Genomic DNA, 20359 nt, shown 5'->3' on the forward strand with positions numbered 1-20359 from the left:
TGGCAGCACCAAGGCAACTGCGCCAAAAAAGGGGAGGGTTTGACGAATGTGCTGCACTTTGACTTGACCTGTGAACGTCACCCGAAGACGTCATCAAAAAGTCCAGCTCTTAGGCGTGTCCCTGTGATGCACACACGTGTGATACGGGGTTGAAATATGCAATATTAATTTTTAAGATTGCCGGCAGGTATCAATATAATGTGATACGTCTTGCCAGTATCTTGTGGTGGTGTTAAATGAATAACACTTGTTTGCGCCTTGCCAACAGTTTGTGCTCAGAATTTTGAAATCAAAGCCAAGTGGTCTTGTCAGAAACTACCTATTGAAAATCCATGCCAGGATTGCAGTTAAGTGAGGGAGAATGGACTTAACAAGCCTTGCTACTGGATTTGGATGTGGTGTATTTTTCTGCTGGCTTCTTAGGCAAGGGCGAGTGTCTCAGGTACTCGCAGGGGCATCAAAGACTTCTGCAGCCTGTGGATCTCGGACTCTCCCTCGAGTTGCTGGCCATGGACAGCAAAAGCTTGTCCTTGTAGTGAGAATGGATCTCAAGATGGGGAAAGGCAAGATAGCAGCACAGTGCTCTCATGCTACTCTTGCTGCTTACAAGAGAGCACTTGATGAATCACCTGGTGACCTCAGTTCTTGGAAAAGATCTGGACAGGCAAAAGTTGTTGTGAAGGTTGATGATGAGCAATCATTGTATGACATTGAGGAAAAGGCAAGAGAAGCAGGGCTGCTAACAGCCATTATCTCTGATGCTGGACTGACTCAAACTGCCCCAGGAACAGTTACGGTGATGAGTGTTGGTCCCGCACCAGCCTCTCTCCTGGATGCTGTGACAGGACACTTGAAGCTATTATGAAGAAAGTAGGTAATGCAGAATTGAAATGAGCACGCAATGAGATTGAAGGAAGAAATAATTCCATTTGACCAATCTCTGAGTTGCAAGTTGTACCTGTCATGTGGTCTTCAATGTTAATGCCACCTCCACTTCAACCTCTGCTTGATCAATACACTTGAAATGCTACACCATCCACATTGTTTTATATTTGTGAAAATGTAGGCACTGTTGACACTGTTGATATGTTCAATTAGCTACACATTGCACTGCAGGCTGCAGTCAACACTCAACCAGCATGATAAGACTTGGATCTTGGATAAGACTTTCACAGGATGGAGCCAGAAGACCCAAACACTTAGGTAGCTACCATAAGAAGTTAGGTGACCATTTATTATTAGCAGGTAGGTCAAAGTCAATTCTAAGGCTCTTTTGTCAGCAACTTGCAACAATTTACAACTTGGGTGAAGCGGTTCATGATGGAGCCCATTGATGGATTTGTATTTTTCATTTCTTTGAATGCATGACTGCAATTGCATTTTCAGTTTTTGTAGCAATGGATGGCAGAATATGCTAAAATGCATTCCTCTCATGCAAGCCATCAATATGCCTCTAAATGAACGGACATGTTATAGCCACCTCAAGGCATCGTGTGATTCATCACAGAAGTAATTACTTCTGTGCCATTACCATTATCAGGTCGCAATCAATCAGCCCCAGGTCAATATCTGCGGTTTGGCTGAGTGCTGAGTCTGACGCACTTAGCTGCAATTACATCTCCGCCCGGGGATTGGAATAAGATCGTAATTTTCTCGTTGAAATCATACCATTACAATAAGGCCGTTTTGAGAAGGAATCTTGGTTTTGAGCACCCGACCGACCGCGTCCGGTTGGCCGGTGATACTTTAAGCAGAAAATGTAACGTTTTGCAGGTAGGTACCTAGATGGCAACACGGTCCTCCCTAGTTTAGCCTGGCCCTTTCTCGCCAGCTGCCACAGTGTTGCAGACGTTGTCTCTTTCACAACGTATGGTGCGGACGACGTAGGTATAGCTCCCCAGCCACGAACTCGCGGCCACCGGGTTACAAGCGGACGCCTCATCCACTATATCCAGTATCCACTAGGCTTCGCGGAAGATAAAATCGACAAGGATGACAAACATGATGAAGGCAAGCGTGATGAAAAGCTTATGGTGGTATTGCATTCCTTTATGAAGTTATTTTGTGTCCGACATTGGATTCAGATTCGTATATGAAGCCAACTTCACGGACATACACTTCAGCAAGATAGTACCGGTACTATAATGAATATACTCTCAGTTTTGGTGTTATAATCATTTCAAAGTACAAAATTTTTCCTTTGTTTAATCTTAATTTTAATTTGCTATTTTATTTGAAAGGAATATAAACGCTTTGTAAAGCGGGGAAAATTTTTTATAAAATAGTGATGGGCAATAACCATTATGCGGCAAACTCAGAGCAAACTGCGTAAAGATTGTAGATTGTAGAATTTCTTGATGTGTTGAAGGTTGGATTGGTGTGATTGTGATTTTATGAGTTAATTGTGGTTACTGTGTTTTTAAGTGGATCAGCAAAAACACAAGGCACTCTCAGTGTGTTAATTTTAGCCTGGAATATTGTGATGCGGTTTGGTGGCCCCTGTCATGACTTGAATGGACCTCCAAGAATCTCGCGGGACGTGGCGTCATACCATCCGTTTTGTAAGTACCTACCTAATCATGGATAGGGAGATAGTGTATGGGTTGGGATCATTACTTGAAGCACCTTATGGACAATTATCTGACCCATGAATTATTCCAAAAAGTCAACTCATTCTGCTGATGTGCTTCTGTCTCTGCACCACTGACTGGCAGGGTCAGTCCATTCTGCAAAGTATGGCAATTTCGACGAGATCTCGTTGGTGCGGGCTTGTTCGGCTGGTGCGGATTTGGTGCGGTGCGGTGCGAATTTAGTAAAGTGCATTGTGGAATTGGCTTGGGGATGGACATGACTAACCTGACGAGATAGATGAAAATAAAAAAAAAACTGTTGGAGCTTTGACATCATGTTGATAATTCAGTGTGCTCGGGTTGAAATGAGTGTGCGCTGGTCAGAACGGACTGCCAGTGCTGGTGGTCCAGTCTGCAAAGCATGGCTGGCAGGTCGACGAGGTGCACCGGCCCAAGTTCAAAATACGCACCAATCCTTCAAACAGAGCCGGAATATCCACACCAGTTGGGGGAGGTTTGGTCAAAGGTTGTCATTTTTAGCACATGCCATTTTTGGCAACCATGTGCTAAAAATGACAACGCTATCAGCTATTTTTAGCAACGATGAAGCCGATTTCACTCCTCAGCGAGGAAATCACGATTTTGGAAATACAAGCACTGATTTTGGAAAAGAAGTGCTGCCACCTGGTGCAAGAAGAAGAAACCAGCTTTAATATGGCCGTTGTTTGTATGGTAGTCCAACGTTGAAGTATACCCTTTTTTGTGGCCCGAAGTTGGAACTTTAAATTGAAGCATCCGAAAATGATCGATATTGATCGAAATCATGATGTTGATGAAAAAAATAATATGTTAAGTTGAGAGAGGAGGCCATTTTATCCAGATGCGGTGGTTTACTTCTTGAAATTATTTTTGCTTACGACGACTGCCATGTAATGAGGGATAATTAGCAGCCGTCATTAGCAAAAATAATTTCAAGAAGTAAACTACTGCATCTGGATAAAATGGCCTCCTCTCTCAACTTAAAATATTATTTTTTTCATCAACATCATGTTTTCGATCAATATTGATCATTTTCGGATGCTTCAATTTTAAGTTCCAACTTCAGGCCACAAAACAAACTACCATACAAATAACAGGCATATTAAAGCTGGATTCTTCGTCTTGCACCAGGTGGCAGCACTTCTTTTCCAAAATCAGTGTTTATCTTTCCAAAATCTTCATTTCCTCGCTGAGGAGTGAAATCGGCCTCATCGTTGTCAAAAATAGCAGAATCGTTGTCATTTTTAGCACGTTTGACAAAAATAGCACGTGCTAAAAATGACAACGATTGACCAAACCTCCCCCGACTGACACTAAAGCTGGCTGAGGGTACAATAAATCCGCACCGGCCACCGAACCCGTACAAGTGACCAGTTGAAAGCCGCTCTGACCGATATGAGTCACAAGCCTGCCCTCTTAGTGGTATGAAAACGGAACAAGAAATAATTGCACAGCAGGATTAGAATTAAAAGCATGTCACTCCAATACATGAAGCCTATCCGTTAGCGTTAGCTGCCCCTGGCGCTTTATCCAGGGTGATTATTGCGCGATGTGCCATGGTTACCCTAATGGCTTGACGACTTGTGAAGGCCCCAGTTATAAAAAAGAAATATGAACGGCCCCAGAAAGTGGGACTATGGCAATTGGCATGCAGGCATTTTCGTTATTTCTCGATAGGTCATTAGCTGTATTGAACAACAAATCTGATAGGCAAGTCATTCACAGCGGATTTGACTATACTTAGCGCCTTGGTCGCGGCAAAGTGGTGGTCCTCAAGGCCTGCCATCAGCCATGCGCATCTCGCCCTTCTTACCACCGGGCGACACCGCTAAACCCTTACATGAGCCGAGCGCATCTGGTTTGCGAATGCTGCAGAGTGCAGAATGCAACAAACTCAGATTCTTTCAACACAACCTATTAGCTGCGTTGAACGTACACGATAAATTGCTCACATTTGACAGTTTGAAGTGGCGGAGCGGTGATTTTCTGGCCCTCCTATCGGCCGTACGTACAAATCTTGAATCCCCCTCATCGGCCATGCTCATGGCGTGGCCCCTTGCTCCTGGTTTCGATCCCCCCCCCCTCATCAGAGGGGGCCAAGTGCCCCCGACAGGCGGACTCTCGCCCTCGCCGTCTCCCCGCCATCCCCCTCTCTCTATCACTCCACCAATAGCAATGGTCATGCTTGTCAGCTGCTGGATACCGATCACTTATGCCATTCTTGTGTCAATTATGTCATTGTGTGTGCACTGTGCAGCCACTAATTATATTTGACTCAGGTTGGATGAAAATGTTTATGTGATTTCACAGAATGTCCATCAGTGAACATTGAATATCAATCAATCATCAATCAATGAACAGAATGCAGTCTGCCCATCAATTTTTGTCCATTCAAAGGCTGTCAAAGTGTTTGATACATTTTCGTCCATCGCGAATCAGCTTACGATATTTTCACACCGTTAGGGTTATGGTGTCATCCAATCAGCCGTTCGCTGGCGTCTTTAAAGGTTTTGTTGGTTTTGTGGGCGACGTGCTTGGCATGTAAACACGCGCTTTTTCATCAATTACCATCGGGACCACAGAGTGCAAACGCCACATGACTGTGAATTGAGCCATTTAGCGAATGTAATGCAATTTGTTTTCTTTCTTTTTCTTTTTTAACGAACCTTTTGATTAAAAGGATTCACTAGGACAGCGCCCCCGCTAAGCGAAGCTTGTTACGGTGACCCTGCCCTCTACCCTCCGATCGCGCAATTCCGGTTCTATGGCAGAATTTGGGGTCCAAAGTTTAACGCGCGCACATAGCCGCGCACGGTCGGTCCCCTCACTAACTTTGCCTGGCTACGGTCTGCCACCAACTGCAACCATACCTGTCAGGAGGCTCGTAAACGTCAAGCGCCCATCGCGCTTCGAACCCGGACTGTTAACCCGCGAGTTGCTGGGGGGGGGAGCTAAACGCCCCCACTTTTTCCGTCGCACCAGGCGCGCCAAAATTTGGGTACCTGTAGTGAATTGATTGACGTTTATTGTGACAAAGTTTCAAAAAAAAATCGGTCGGAATTTTTTTTAGATATCGAGGTTTTAGTGACGTCATGATTTCTGAGTTTTCGACCAAAAACGGCATATGTTCAAAAAATCATATAAAATCACAGAATAGACATACAGACATGCCGTAAACGCCATTAGACTGCCAATACCATGAACAATAAAATGGCTATCTTCGATTATTGATTATCGTTCCGAATTTTCCAAAATCTTGAACTGAATCTTGGCAATTTCTCGTGACTACTTCACAACTATGATACATGCATTTCTTAAATTGAACTTTTTGAGCCAAACACGTACACATATGATAAAATGAATGTCACCATCGTGTTCTGCCCAAAATTACCCATAAAACATGTGTCACAGGCTGCGAATATCAGTTTTGATTTTCGGGGATATGTGCCTACCCGGTTGACCTGACCTTGACCCTGACCTATGCTTGACTGACCCCTACATGGAGCTGCCGCTCTGGTAGGCCTTACATAAAGGATTGTGCACCGTTTTGACAGAGTTTATGACGAGAGGCGCCCATTGCGAAGCCCTGAAGTCCATGCTACTGGAAAGCCCGATTTCAGGTGTTTGACCTGACCTTGACCCGACCTGTGACCTCAAAATTCAACTTAAAAGTACTCATCTGAAGCGTCTTGTCGCGTTCTTTCGTTTGCCGCCTCGTGCGTTTCGCTGCGCCTACCGGTTCTCGAGTTATCGGCTGGGGGCGTTTAACGCCCCCCCCCCCCCACCCCAGCAAACGGCGGGTGGCGAAATATCCCAGCAACTGCCGGGTTAAAGCCGGGAACGCGTGCTCTCACCACGCGGAGTCTAACGCTCTACCAACTGAGCTACGGGGGCCGGCTGAAAATTACCCCCGGTAGTGTAGCTGAGTTTCTCGTCGTTTCTGACGACGATAAATAAAGCGAATATAAATTTGCAAATTATACTGTAGTGAAACAAACAATCCAATAGAAATGCTTAACATTTTGTGTTGTTTTCCATTGGGGTACCTTTTGAGGTATTGAGGTATACCTTTTGTTGGTTATTGGCTTAGAACACTGACAAGCAAACCCACTGCTCTCTGCCTCGACCCCTGTCGTTCCTGTCGCGTTTCCGTGGTCCAACGCTACCGTACATACAGCTGCAGATACCGGCTGCAGCGGCGGCTCACGTCAGCGCGGCGTTCCAGTCATTCCTGGCGTAGTACGACCGTTTCCTCCCAGTCTGCCCGGCTGCGGCTCGTAGACGGCTCGTACTTACACCGCCACGCCTCAGGAGATGGCGAGCGGATTCGCTGCGGCGTAACCGCCGCCGACGGCTTCTCGTCTAGGCTCGTCCCGTTCCGGATCATGTGTTCGACTGAATGGACGGTAAATTTTGCGTTGATTTGACGCGCAGGGCATGCGTGAAACCGGTCCGTTATTTTTGGCACTGATGGTGGTGTGACCACTGGGGCGTGGCTGCCAGGGACACGTGAATGCTTTCAGGGCGAACACCTCGTCCTTGGCATTGTGGCCGTTACGTTTTCCCTTGCTCATACTAGTCGATATTAGGTTTACGTATACGCCCAAGCATTGGCATGATTTGTTTTAATTTGCTGCTCAGATGGTGGGCATATATTTTGAACAGTTAACTATTCAATTCACCGTACTTGCATCCTCGAAACACTTTATCTGAATTTGGTAGCAAAATTATCAAAGGATCACCATTCCATTGCTTCTGGTGGTGTATGCACATAATATCGGTTACCCAGTGACCCTGTTCTTTGCCGAGTCAGCCGCCGTTTTTAGCCCGCGCAACACCCTCCCCCACAAACCCATATCAGCGGCCGCTGACCGCAGTTTCCACCCACTCGGCGACTGTGGCGGCCTCCGAAAGGTCGTCTCTCGCTATCGCCCGACGTTCCCTCTCCCTCTCCCTCCCCCGGTGAAGGTCCGACCGACACATTGGATAATGAATGTTCCCACCACTCTGAGCGCTTTTCGTTCGCCTTTTTGATCGGCATGCGGTCAGCTTCCTGGTGTTTCTCGGCTTATCACTAGTGAATTTCACCAAGGGTGTTTTGTGAGTGACTTTCATGCATCGCAGAGGTATCCACAGGCGGTATCCTGACAAAAGTTTACACCGAACATCTTCTAAATACTCTTACTACACCAGTATCCCAAAATGTGTCAATTTGGTTGCGACCTGACATACAAATAAAAATTATTTTGTGCTCTCATCCACATTTTTAAGAGCTATTTCCAACTCCCAATTTTACTGACAGTAAGCATTTGCGTTGCTGGTCGTCTTGCATCCTGCGATCTGTCTCAGTTGCATATAATTATAAATGTGCGCCATTGATCCCTTTTCCACTTTTTGGGGCTTATGTGACTGACAATTTTCCACTAAATTTTCCCCCTTTTGGGCGAGCTATTTTTCCCTCTGACACCCAAGCCAAAATACAATTTTGGGACACTGTACTACGCCCGTTGGCTTGTGTTCTACCGAAGTCAGCTCACGGGACAGTGAACAAGGCGCCGTACTTGAGTGAAAGATATTGCTGTGTGTTGCTTTGTCGCTGTCCAGTAACCCGTAGCGTGTTTTGTCGCTGCCCGGTTACCAGAGAGTGGCACTGTGTGGAGACGGAATGCGTTCGGCTCGTAGTGCCGAGTAGCCTTGGCGGTCGCCAATCCGTTACGTCAGAACCGCCTGCGGTCAGCGTACGGAGTCTGACCGGAGTAACCCCGATGGGTGAGTCCGGATGGGATGTAGATTGAGCGGAGCAGGCGCACGTGGCGTGTAACCGCAGGTTGCTGCAGAACTAAAGATTAGATACTATTCTTTGTCACTGTTGTTAAAAAACACCGGGAGTTGTCCTGTAGTCCGTTTTTATATGGGCCGAGCGGAGTGGTCCCGGGTGGGGTGTAGGGAGATGTTTGCTGCCGATATGGTGTCACCAGTCGTTACCGTGCGGTGTGGCAATTTTGCCTCATTCCCTGAGGTCCGCCGTGGCTGTTCGTTTGGGACAGTCCCTCAGATACCCTGGTCAGGGCCTGTGTCACTCATGGGACCACGTCTCACTAACGACAGATGAGGTCACACAAAGATGGTCTACAGCTGAGGGCACTTCAGCGCTGTCCGTCCCGATCTGTCGTCCTTGATGCCCAGTTCTCCATATCTGTCTGCGGATCAGCGGGCTCTGTCCCGTCCTGTTATCCACTGTGACTGCTGACGCATGTGTGCCGTTATATTTGCTCCCACCCGGACTATTGTGTTGGCCCTTTCCATGCCCGTGGCCTTTTCTGTCTTATTGGGCTTACGTGACCTTTACGTGACGAGTGATGGGCTCTACGCAGTACGCGCTCTGCCGAGTCTCCCAAAATCCATTACTCTGCTGTCTCTTTCCCTCTCTTTCTTCTCCCCCCTCTCTCTCTCTCCCTCTCTCTCTCCTCTCTCTCCTCTCTCTCTCTCCCTCTCTCTCTCTCTCCCTCTCTTTACTCCCTCTACCTTACCCCGTCCGCCGTCCATCGTCGTTCCGTTCTCGGGCTTCGCTTGGTCGATGCCGCGCTGGCCATTGGGCTCCATTGTTGCACACTGCCGCCGGCTGCCTCTGTTGACACGCCTGTCATGGCTGGTGACTGGGGACACGAGTAACAGGCGTCCTATGTGAGAACCGATTGTCTTCAATTGGCGGCTGTGTTTGGCTGCAATTAAATACAGTGGGCGGCCCATTGTGGGTAAAAAGGATGCTTCTGTTGCGAGACAGCTGTGGCAGCTATTAGTTGACGATTCTGTCGTTGATTGGACGTGCCATGACGAGTTGCAGTTTGTTGCCGTCCCTGGGCAACTTTTGGTGTCCATGCGAGACGAAGTTTGTAGGTTGACGCGCCACAGTCATGTCTTGGTGACTGCAGGCGGCCTTTATCAGACTGAGAAGTGTGAGCGGGTACGACGAGCCCGACCGATTATTTGGAGTTGAGGTTCGCATATATGCCGCACTGCCGCAGGCTAGGCGTTACGCCTTCCCCGAGTTTCATATTTCAACCTTCATTCGACTGGACTGAATCTCGTTTCGCTTATCTGCTCATCCAATTCATACCTCTGCCGGAGACTCAAATACCCCCGGTTTTCTTCGTCCGGCTATTTTTGGCACCGGTTCTCGAAACTCGGGTCTCTGCCACCGCCGGTCCAGCTGTCTGGTGGCCGTGCCAATGAGTGACGTCACTCGGCCCAGCTGACTGCCCCCCCCCCTCCCTCATCCCCCTCACTATCACCTCGGAGAGCCGCACCCTGCCTCGGTGGCCGACCGTGCAGCGCGCCGCTCCGTCCCTCCGCGATCCGTGCCGTCGGTGACGCCACCAGCTCGCTCGAGTCGACACGCGCCTGCCCCGCCGTAGTCGGTCGGGCTCGGTCGGCCTCTCTGGGCTGCCGCTGCCACCGCCGCCGGCCGCCGGTCTCGCTGCTGCCGGCCTGGCATGACGCCAGACACCGCGCGCCGGGTCAACTCAATTGGCCGAGCCGGAAGGCGGAATTGTGCGACGTTTGCTGAGGGATGTCCTGTGGCTGGTGGCGGCTCGCGAGGACACGCCGGTGTCATGCGCGGTTTGTGATCCGCCGGGAGGCTGTGCGCGAGTCGGTCGGAGCAGCCGCACGGCGCGCTGCTCGGCGGTGTTTGGTGGAGCGAGTGCAGCGCGGTGCCAGTGCCGCCGGCAGAGAGGACCGTGTTGATGTTGGCTGCAGGGCGTCGGTCACGTGAGGACTCTGTCGGGTCGCCGCGCCGCGCCGCCAGGTCAGTCGGCCGCGCCGCCCCCGGCGGCCGGGCCAGTCCAGCCCGGGTCGCCAGAGGGCCGGCCCGCCCAGTGTGAATTCAGTGGGTAGATAGATACACGGTCGGCGGTGTTGTGGTTCATAGGGCATGCCGTTCTTCTTACCTTTATCCCAGGTCTGTGGTTCACCACACACCTCTGATTCTGCTGGGCGCCGGCTGCCGATAAGTTGGTTATTCCGTATACCCCAAGCCCAAATCACCACCTCCGTAGCGGGGTTATGTGTTATGTGGATGCGGCTTGGCACGGGCCTGTTCCCACCTCGTGCTCGTGTGCCGCCCGATCGTCTGCCGTGGCCCATCGGCTGGCCACCCCACCTGGACGTCACGAGTGCGGCCAGCCACGGCAGTATCGAGCGGACGGACCGGCCGGCCGGACTTGGACGGAGGGGCCACGCCCACCCGCTCACAACACACCACCGCTGCCGCTGCCGCTGCTGCGAACTCGCTATCACACCTTATTCCGGTCCTGCTTGTGTCCTCACTCTGCTAGGTTATGTGTACTGATTCCTGGACGAATACCAACGGATCATCCCCATGCAAAGTAATTTGTTTGAATTGTGACTTTGGGACGCACTGACTCTGGTCATGCTAATAATTGTTTGCTGCTATTGCTCTCGACTGCACCGTTCCGGTTTCAGCGACCCGTAATCCACCGCTTCTTCCTATCACAATTTCCCTTTCTTTCTTCCCTCTCTTCCCTCCGTATCAGCAGACCGGTCCGACTCTACCTACCTTCATACCCGTCACTCTCATCCTGGGAGCTCTGACCGGCAGCGTGCCCATCCCCTCTCGCACACGCCGCCCGGTCGGAATTCGACGCACGTCGACCGCGACAGGCTTCCCGTCGGGCTTCCCTGCGAGCAGAGCGTGCCCGTCACTGCCGACGGCGTCGATGATGCGTCCACGACGGTGGTGCGTGTGTCGGCGACGGTGACCGACTGCGCACGTGGTGTTTTCTTCCGGGCGGCACCTGTCGTCTGCCGAAAGATCCAAGAGCGCCCGCGGCCAAAACAGCCGTCAGAGTTGTATCAGAGGGCCGTGTTTTGTGGGTGGTGGCGGGCGGGCGTTTCTCGTCGGTTTGTGTCGATTCGAGTCGCTCCGCCGCCCATGTTGGACGTTTCCCGGCGGTAAACATGGCCGTTATCCGTCGGTGGTGAAACATTCGGGGTTGATGGGGGCTTTGGGAGGCTCGTATGCATGTTGATGACTGGTCAGAGATGGTGGATGATGCAGTCATGACGTGTTGAGAGCGCTGATGTGATAAGGATGAACGAGTGCGCTGACTTGTGAAGTGTGGGACTATGCTAGGGTTTAAAATGAGGAGATTGTTGCGAATTGGGGATCGTTAGAAAAGCCCTGTTCAACTCTTCGCCACGACGTTATCAGTTTCTTTGTAAGCATTCAACTGGACATTTTGAACGCGATATCTTTGCAGTAATGTGTGCAACATTTATGATTGACCACACGAGTCCAATATCCATCACCACATTACCATTTCCATACCGAGCCTGAACAGGTAACTGAACACCAACCAGGCCTGGACGAGCATCGATCACGCCAATGCTGGTTGTGCACCGCTGTTTTTGTGCCCGGTTTCGTCTTTATTTAGCTCGGCGTGCGCGGCTCCAGCCGGACTGCGGTAATGTCCGTATCGAGCTCAGTGCGTGATGTGGTATAGGGTGATCGTATCAGATCTAGTACGGTACGGGGACCCGCAGTTGCTACTGTACAGCGACCCTGAGTAAATTGTCTCAGCACCCTCACAGTGAACAAAGATAAGCTGTCACAGGGCACGCACAGAAAACCTCAGCTGCTCTTGTATAGGGACCGGCAGTCGATATCAATGTTATCGGTTGTTACTGGACAGGACAGACGGCTAGAGTTGGGGTTCGTGTACAGTAGCAACTGCGGGTCCCCGTACACTGACCATGAAGATGTCCACTAGCGTTAGCCAAGTCTCTGCGGCCACCTGGCAACAATAGAGGACACCTGCGGGCGCTCCCATGCATTATTATCCAATGCTATATCTTCCACCTACTTTACACATCCCGATGCCCGTCGCTCGACGCTGACTGCACCTCTCCCTCACAGTGTGAACCGGTGATGCCCGGGCGTGGCGCGTGGTGCTCGGCTCCCACGTAGATGGTCGTCATCAACCCGGCGCGCGGCCCAGGGGTCTGGCCTCACCAGCCGGCGCCCGACTCCCTCATCGGCACGGCCACCGACCCCGCCACCAAGATGGTCTCTCGGGCCACGCTCATCTGTCGGCCCAACTCGCATCCATTCCAGGTGAGGCGATGGTGATGATGATGGCGATGATGGCGGCGAGAAGCATGATGATGATGATGTGTATGACGGCTTCGATGTCAGCCGGCCGGCTGGTTGGACGAGAGACTGCCGCTGGTGGGGGTGGTATGGAAGGTTGGGGATACATGGGGGTGTTACGTGGATATGTTGCGTGAGGGAATATGTGTGTTCGGTGTCGCACAGAGCGTGTGTGGGTAGTTGGACTGTTATCACGGTAAACGCTAGTCTTGATATGGCACATCGCGCACCTTATTTGGGGTCACGATGCCACCCGACGCCCGCGCACCAGGTGGGACATGGCCATTGGCCAGGCCTTCGCTCAACAAGGAGCATCGTGTAACATGTTTCAACAAATACCTGGAACAAAACACCACAGCATGCGTATGGCTCCAACAACCAGCTCGAACCTGCGTCTTACTTTCACTCTGCAGGCTGACGAAAAACCCGCTCCTTTTTCTCGTGTGTCGCAACGCGCACTCATACAGCACACACTGATCCCTGCACAAAACTATCTTCGGAACTTCATATACCCGTACGGCTCACTCCGGGGTAAATGTGTCCCCTGACCAGCGCGGCGGCTATAATCCATACCGGTGACTCTGGTGCCGCCCAGAGCCACCTTGGCTGGCCCGGCGGACGGACGGATGGACGGCCTCGCCCATACCGGTTCCGTACCGGGCAGCGGGCGCTTTTTGGCGCACTGTGACGCCATAGGACGATTCAGGGATGTGTGTGGAGCTCTCCAGGGCGACGGTAGGCGGATGGTGGGTGAAGGGATTTTTATAGTGGGGAGACGGGACGTTGCCTGTGGGGGGTCGGTGGATCGCAGGTGATGGAATAATGTACGGCGAGTGGTGGAGTGAAGCTTTTGGAAGGCAGGTGGTGGAGTGGTGAGTGTACGCGACGAGCGACCCCTCCCCGGTGGAGCGGTGGACGGTGCTGTGCGCTGGATGTAATGAATCATGGAGTGGACCAAGGATGCAATGCAAGGGTGCAACTAAGGTCGACACAGCCTATCTGCGTGACGCGGCGCTGTAGCTGCGTGTACCGGTTGGACGCTCGCGTACCGTCGGCGTCATCTCACCGGACGGATGGACGGACGGACGGACGCGTGCCGAACGCGCTGACAGACGCCGGACATCACGCGTCGCACCGTTATCAGACGGCCGCCATCCGCAGGCGACACACGCGAGGCGGTGGCCGGGCGCACAGGGCAATGCGTCGCTTCTGATCAGTAGCGCACGCAAAACAAGCGTGAGCGATAGTCGTGTTTTTTTGTGTGTGTTTTGGTCGTAATGCCGTCAATCATATGTTTTATTTTGGTGGCTTATTTTTAGGTCGATTGTGCATAGCAATGCTTATTTGAGTATGAGGGCGTTCTGTAGAACTATTATTTATCACTCAGCTGTGACGGCTCAGTTTTGCTCCTTGGATCCCCCCGATAAGACGCACTTAGACTTTAGTTTCGGCTCCTGAGCTCATGCTGTGGATCAGGAATGTCCTTTGACCGTTGTTAGCATTACGTAAGCTACCCTAACATTGCCGACGGCATTCTACATAAGTCGGCAATGAGATAAGATAACGCGCTAAGCTTGATATGCACTCCAAAAGAAGATACCTATGGGTATGCAGTACATTTGATGCGATGAATACTGGAGTGATGAATACTGCTTTGAAACGTGTCTGAAGAACTGCACGTTATTACCACTTTCCGCTAGCTTTGGTCCCTGAGGGCCCACTTTCAACTGCCGGCAAGCTCAACGGACTGAATGAAACCCAAAGAATACGACTGAATTTGAGCGGAGCAGCGATCAGGACATCGTCCATACTGGGCTTTAAGTGCAACATTGACCTGTACAGCCGTCAGCCGTCGGTGTCATCTGCTCTCTGTGTGTTGTGCCGTCCGTCTGCCCGGGCGCCGCTCTGTTGCACTTTGAGTCTCACTGTTTATCATTAGACGTGTTGTGCAACGTACCCTATCAGTGCACTTTGCTTTCTCTGCTCCTCGTTCGCAAACAGAACCGAACGTCCCTCCTTGCTCACAATACACACTGCTGAGTTTTTTATCTTGTTTGTGGTGTAGAAGCGTGTGATGTTGGGATATGATGTCACACTTATTATGTACCGTTGGTAAATGGTTTGGTCTCGTTACCGTTACGGTTGATGAGTATATGCTTATACATGCAACATATAATAACTATGGGCATTATGAGTTATGTATGTGAAAACACTTGACACTGTGTCTAACGTGAAACAGGTGTCTCTGAAGAGGGCGAATGCTCTCGTGGTTTTGGGTATCAGGAAAATGAAAACAATGTAAGGAAATGGAGCTGTTAAAATTGTAATGTAAGTGATATGTTAATGTGATAGTGTGATTTTTTTGTTGAGAGCAACGCTACTTCTTGTGGCACATTTTTCATATTTACTCGTTTGCTGATAGAGTCGGTGTATCGGCTTCATTTTATGTCAACGTGCCTATTGAAAAATCGTTTCTGTCTATTGTTTGCATAGCAGTGTTCAGAAAACTAAAACGGACGTGTATTTTACCAGTCATCAAGTCCCATTCCGTAATAGCCTTCGATCTCCGCTCCTGCGACTTACCACTGTGAGCTCGTTTGTCACTCGTGGGTTTATTGATCAGTGTGACGTCAGCCCTACACTGCAGTCGTAATCACCCGACCATGAAATGCAGGCCGCGGCTCTCGTCTTCCGAGATATCTGAAGGCCGTTTCTAGTGGTCACTGGACAGTGATTTAGCCAGAATCCATCAGGATCTTTCGTCCATGTCTGTTGTGTCCACGTTGACGTGTATGACCTACATCCGCGTTAGGCGCACGTTTATTTGAAGCGCCGTTACTTTGAATTACCCTCCACTCGTCCCCGTTGCACTGTGCTGTTGCACTCTGCCTCTGCATACAACGCTGCCTGATCCACTAGCCTCGGTGCACCATGCTGACGCCCTGCCCCCTGCTGACCTCAGGATCGTCATCTGACCCTGGAAAAGCCGGAGAAGATCGGCCGGTCGGTGGCTCGCTCCCGCGCCGCCACCAACAACGCCATCTTCGACTGCAAGGTGCTCTCCAGGAATCACGCGCTGCTCTGGTTTGAAAATGGCAAGGTGAGGACCGGCAGTGGACAAAAACCCAGATCAGCGTCTTGGAAGGTGATCTAAGGAGGTGGTGATCTTGTGAATATCTTGTTAGGTGTTTTTATGAGTCTTACCCTAAGACCCTGATCGTCCATCTTGCCAATATCCTGAATCCTGATCCGCGGCGGTGCGATAAATTAATGACGTGCTCCGCCGTCACCTCATCATTGCCACCCGCTAATCAACTTGCGTCGCCGTGTCATCCTCGGCTATCATCAATACGTGTTCCAGCTCCATGCTCCGCCAATCACCGCCTCCCGCTACCAATAACGTCTGTTTGGTGATTTCCGATCTGCCATATCCGCCGTTATCGCCGATAGTGGCGTCACAGCGCTGACAGCGCGCCGCCGGTGGCGGTTTGTTTCAGTTCTTTCTCCAGGACACGAAGAGCAGCAATGGCACGTTTGTCAACAGTCAACGGCTGGGCAAAGGCACCGATGAGTCGCCGCCTCGGGAGCTGTGCTCCGGTGACATCGTCCAGTTTGGCGTCGATGTCATGGAGAACTCGAAAAAAGGTACGGGACGTCAGCGCAAGGGAAATACGGATGAGGAATGAACTTTGAAGAGGGAAGTTACTCCAACGTCCGGACCATATGCTAGCTCGATGAAAAGTACGGGATGTCGATGGTCTGAAACATAATACTTATCTTTTGTCTTGGGAATGGGAAAGACTTTGAAGCTGTGTTATGAATGCTTAATAATGCAGATAGTAAAATTATGAATAAATTGTTAGTCCTTTCGTTATTGCCACGCGTTAGGACTGCCTTTCGTTCGCATTCCGTTTTTTTCATCATTATTGGTTGTGTCACTCAACGCCCTATTTTAAGTTTACTGTCCCCATGCATTCGACTAACACATTTGTGTGTAAGTTTCAGTGACGCACGGGTGTATCGTGGCCACACTCAAGCTCTATCTTCCCGACGGGAAGGAGGCGAAAGCCAGGTAAGGCCTTCGCGAGGCTAGTGGCAGCTAATTCACAGTTTTATGCCCTATAGCGATTCAATGCTCTGTTTAGTAGACTGTTCTTCTAGCTTGAAGCAACCCCTTTGCTATTTTGTCATTTTCTAGCATTCGGCGATGGAGATTGATTGTAGAACGAGTACGAATTTGTTATCGTAGGAGTAGCAAAGTAGATAGTATGTAGCGCTTAGCCTGTTCTCTACTATCTTAGCTACGTTTAATTGCTGCTTGAGGTGAACATTTTTCCATTGACGTTTCAGAGGATCAAGTCCTGACATGCTTTCTGGGTAAATCCGCTTAGTTGTGCTGAATTTCTACCCTCTCGCTTCACGTCCACTCGTCTTCCCCACGCTCTATCCCGCTTGCCTTGTCAGACCCACACTTTCCTGCCCGCTCGTTGTGTTAGAACTCCGCCTGGGTGTGATGATGTCCGTCCATGAGCAGTTGTTTGTGCGCTTGCATCCACCTGGGGTAAAGTAACCCCGCTCGGGCCACGCAAACCCCTCGTCAGTGTATCAGTGTCTGCTGGGGAGCTATGTGTACCAGGAGACTGTCCCAGCTAGCTGGTCGGGTCGGTCGGTCGCCCGATGACTGCCGCTTGCTGATACGGGGACGGCAGGCGGCTCGCTTAGAGAATGTGTCCCCGATCTGCTAGCACAGACCGCTGGCATTGGAAGGAGTGGAGGACGGTGTCCGTTATGTGACGCGTGTTTGCCGCCCCAATCGCACCCTGTTCGTCAGTCTTTTTTCCCTAGTTTTTTTTTTACGTCAGTTCCATGCGACCTACTGGACCTATTTTTGTACCGATTTACAAACGGCCAATTGCTCATATTTTGTGACCACTTTGCACAGGCTAAGATTCGCGGTGTCTGTTTCCCTTCCCCGGCCCCTTAGCTTCCCAAAACTGGCTGTTGGCGGTGTTTCAGTACGCTTGTCGTCTTCGTCATGTCATCCGTTTTGACTTATTGTCTTGGCTATTTGGCCCATGGGACTCCTTGGCACAGCTGCTTTATGTGAGCATTTGTGATTGTCGTGAATCGCTGATGAGCTTGATAATTTTTCTTGCCATTGCGTGTTATAACAGTTTCATTCAAATATGAAATTTTATTTCATTCAAATTCCCGTAACACAAGCGGCTGATTTGTCTTGTTTGTCATGATATGCACACATTCCGATGTCTGTTAATTTAATCATTGGCACAGGCTGGGCCCGTTGATGTTCAGTTTGCTGCCAGCTCTGGCGTAGTTGACACAGTGTTAGGCCTCCCACAGAGACAGACGTTATGACAACATGGCAACACCTGGGCGACTTATAACAAACGGTCCACTGGGATGATAAACGCATAATAGACCCTCTCTCGGCGGCCAATGCTCTTATTGCTCCTAAAGCTACCTATTAGTTTTTCCTAGGCAAAGGTTATAGAAGTAATTAGTGAATATGTATGTGATTGAGGCTGTTCGCGTTCAGGTGTGTGATTTTTCAGCAAGCTGTGTGCCGTACTCCTCCTTGGTGTTTGCACGGAAGCTGGCTGTGGCTTATTGGTTGTCTATGTCGCTCGTTTTTCAGCCTCTTATTGTCAAAGATCATCCATTGAATAGCGCTTAGGTGTGCTGACCTTATGCTCCTCTCCGCCCGCAGCACCGCGTCGATACCCCTGAGTCCGGCCAACCCGATTCAGTCTCAGGAGCTCTACCAGCTGCAGCAGTGTGTCCAGGTCAGTACAGCTCAGACGGTTTCAGTTCGTTGTGCCAGTCGGCGAATTCTCAGCGAACGACCGCCGCGGCTCTCAGGAGCTCCACACTCTACATTCCACACGTGGGCTAGCTCTGGCAGCAGCTTCCGTCAGCTTTTAGAAGCTCTGAGGGAGGTGCGCTTACATAAGCCCATCCATCAGTTCTCGTTAGTCCCACCTGTAGCCCATCGCAGCTTCTGCGGCTCTCGGCAGCTCCTGTCGAAGCTCCCGGCCCCTTTGACCGGCGCTGGTGCGACGTTATGCTGTCCGAGCGGCCCGTCACCATCCCCTCCCTCCCCTCCCACGCCGTTTACCGGTGTCTGATGGGTAGTTACGAGCGGTTTGATCGGACAGGCTCTGCTGGCACGGCTGACTGTGTTAGTACAGCCGGCGGGGAGGGGAGGGCGCTGTCTGGTAGTAAGGGGCTGTTGTGTCTGTATGACAGGCGGGTGGGCGCCGGGCGGTGGAACTTCCTCAATCAACGCCGTCTGATGGGGTTGATAGGCTGATAACAAGGCTAAGGGGTTGGAGGCCAGCTATGGTTGACGCCACACTCGAGTGACATAAATACAACTTTGTTCATTTACTATCCCTCCTGAACACAGATCTTGTGATTAGAAACGGCCGTATGTCTTTACAACCTGACGAATTTATCAATGATTATGTAAAAAAAAGAAGATAGATACCGGTGCGTCTCTCACTCGTGTGTCGTTTGACTACCAACTGCCTGTACCGTCTTCTAACCGATGTCTGCCCCGCCGCCGTGTTTCAGGAGGCCGTGCATCGCGAGCGGGCGGTGGAGAACAAGCTGGCCACGCTGCAGCGGCTGCTGGACGGCGTGCAGACAGCCACCAACTCCAGCTGGAAGGCGCTCATCGACGAGGACCGGCTGCTCACACGGCTGGAGATCCTCGAGGGACAGCACGCGCTGTACTCCAAGGTGAGGGATGGCGGTGATGGCCATGGTTATAGGCGTTCGTTGGGGTGTTGGGGACGGATTAAATGACTTGTTTAAAGTGAGTTGTATGCTAGTTGTGCTATGTGTTACTGTCATCGGTAGGAATTGGCATTGTTATGAGATTTAATGCAGACAATGTGACTTTTCCCTTGTTAAAAATGCAATGTTAGAGTCAGTGATTTGTGGTTATTCTATCATGTATGACCACTGTTTTTTTTTTTTTTGTAAGCACTGTAGGACGTAGTTGGCGTAGTAGTGCGTACTCTTCATGAATCAGGAATGTCAGTGGACGTCTATCGGGTAGGCGCACCATTAAAATGTTTTGTCGAATAGCGTGCCAATGCGCAGTAGTGGATGGCTACACACGACTCGTGGCCAACCTGGGCCGCGTAAACGGAGACAAATAATTGAGCGTGTGACGGAACCGCTCTGTGTTTTCCGGCTCTGCATGACGTGGCGGTGATTTCCCGTCTAATGAGGTCCTCACGACTGTTCGGCTCTGTTTCCAGAACTTTGGCGAGGATAAACTGAGGGAGGAAATTGCGCGGCTACAGGAAGAGAAGAATGTGTATCAGAATGTGGCGAAAGAAAGTCTCAAAAAGGTGCTACAGGAGAAGTTGGAAGCCGTCCGGAAGTTACAAGAGCTAGAAAGGTGGGTTTATGAACTCTGGGGCAGCACATTAATAAGATGCCGGTGCCATCGTTGATGCCTTATTTGTTTATCAGTCAGTTGTTCGTTCAGTCATTTGAACAATTAGCGCATTCGTCGCTTTTTATCCCTGTTTTTTCTCGCTATGGA

The 20359-nt window shown here is 50.5% G+C and overlaps 1 protein-coding gene across 3 annotated transcripts in view; it reads left to right on the forward strand.

Moving 5' to 3' along the window:
- The first annotated feature begins 2310 nt into the window (after window positions 1-2310).
- The window catches only part of LOC122394069 (sarcolemmal membrane-associated protein-like), a 28943-nt gene continuing 10894 nt past the window's right edge, over window positions 2311-20359 (forward strand). The window contains exons 1-8 of one of the 3 annotated variants that reach the window (XM_043390635.1): window positions 2311-2561; window positions 12547-12744; window positions 15743-15880; window positions 16278-16425; window positions 16786-16852; window positions 18509-18584; window positions 19375-19542; window positions 20070-20212. In XM_043390635.1, coding sequence (XP_043246570.1) covers window positions 12598-12744; window positions 15743-15880; window positions 16278-16425; window positions 16786-16852; window positions 18509-18584; window positions 19375-19542; window positions 20070-20212 — 887 coding nt within the window. In that variant the 5' untranslated portion in view covers window positions 2311-2561; window positions 12547-12597. Of the gene's footprint in view, window positions 2562-10175; window positions 10417-12546; window positions 12745-15742; window positions 15881-16277; window positions 16426-16779; window positions 16853-18508; window positions 18585-19374; window positions 19543-20069; window positions 20213-20359 lie in introns of those variants that run through there. The other 2 variants (XM_043390633.1, XM_043390634.1) reach the window with 2 other exon arrangements.

Source organism: Amphibalanus amphitrite, unplaced genomic scaffold (genome assembly GCF_019059575.1).
Source record: "Amphibalanus amphitrite isolate SeventyFive unplaced genomic scaffold, NRLGWU_Aamphi_draft 000571F_arrow, whole genome shotgun sequence".
Lineage (NCBI taxonomy): Eukaryota > Metazoa > Arthropoda > Thecostraca > Balanomorpha > Balanidae > Amphibalanus > Amphibalanus amphitrite.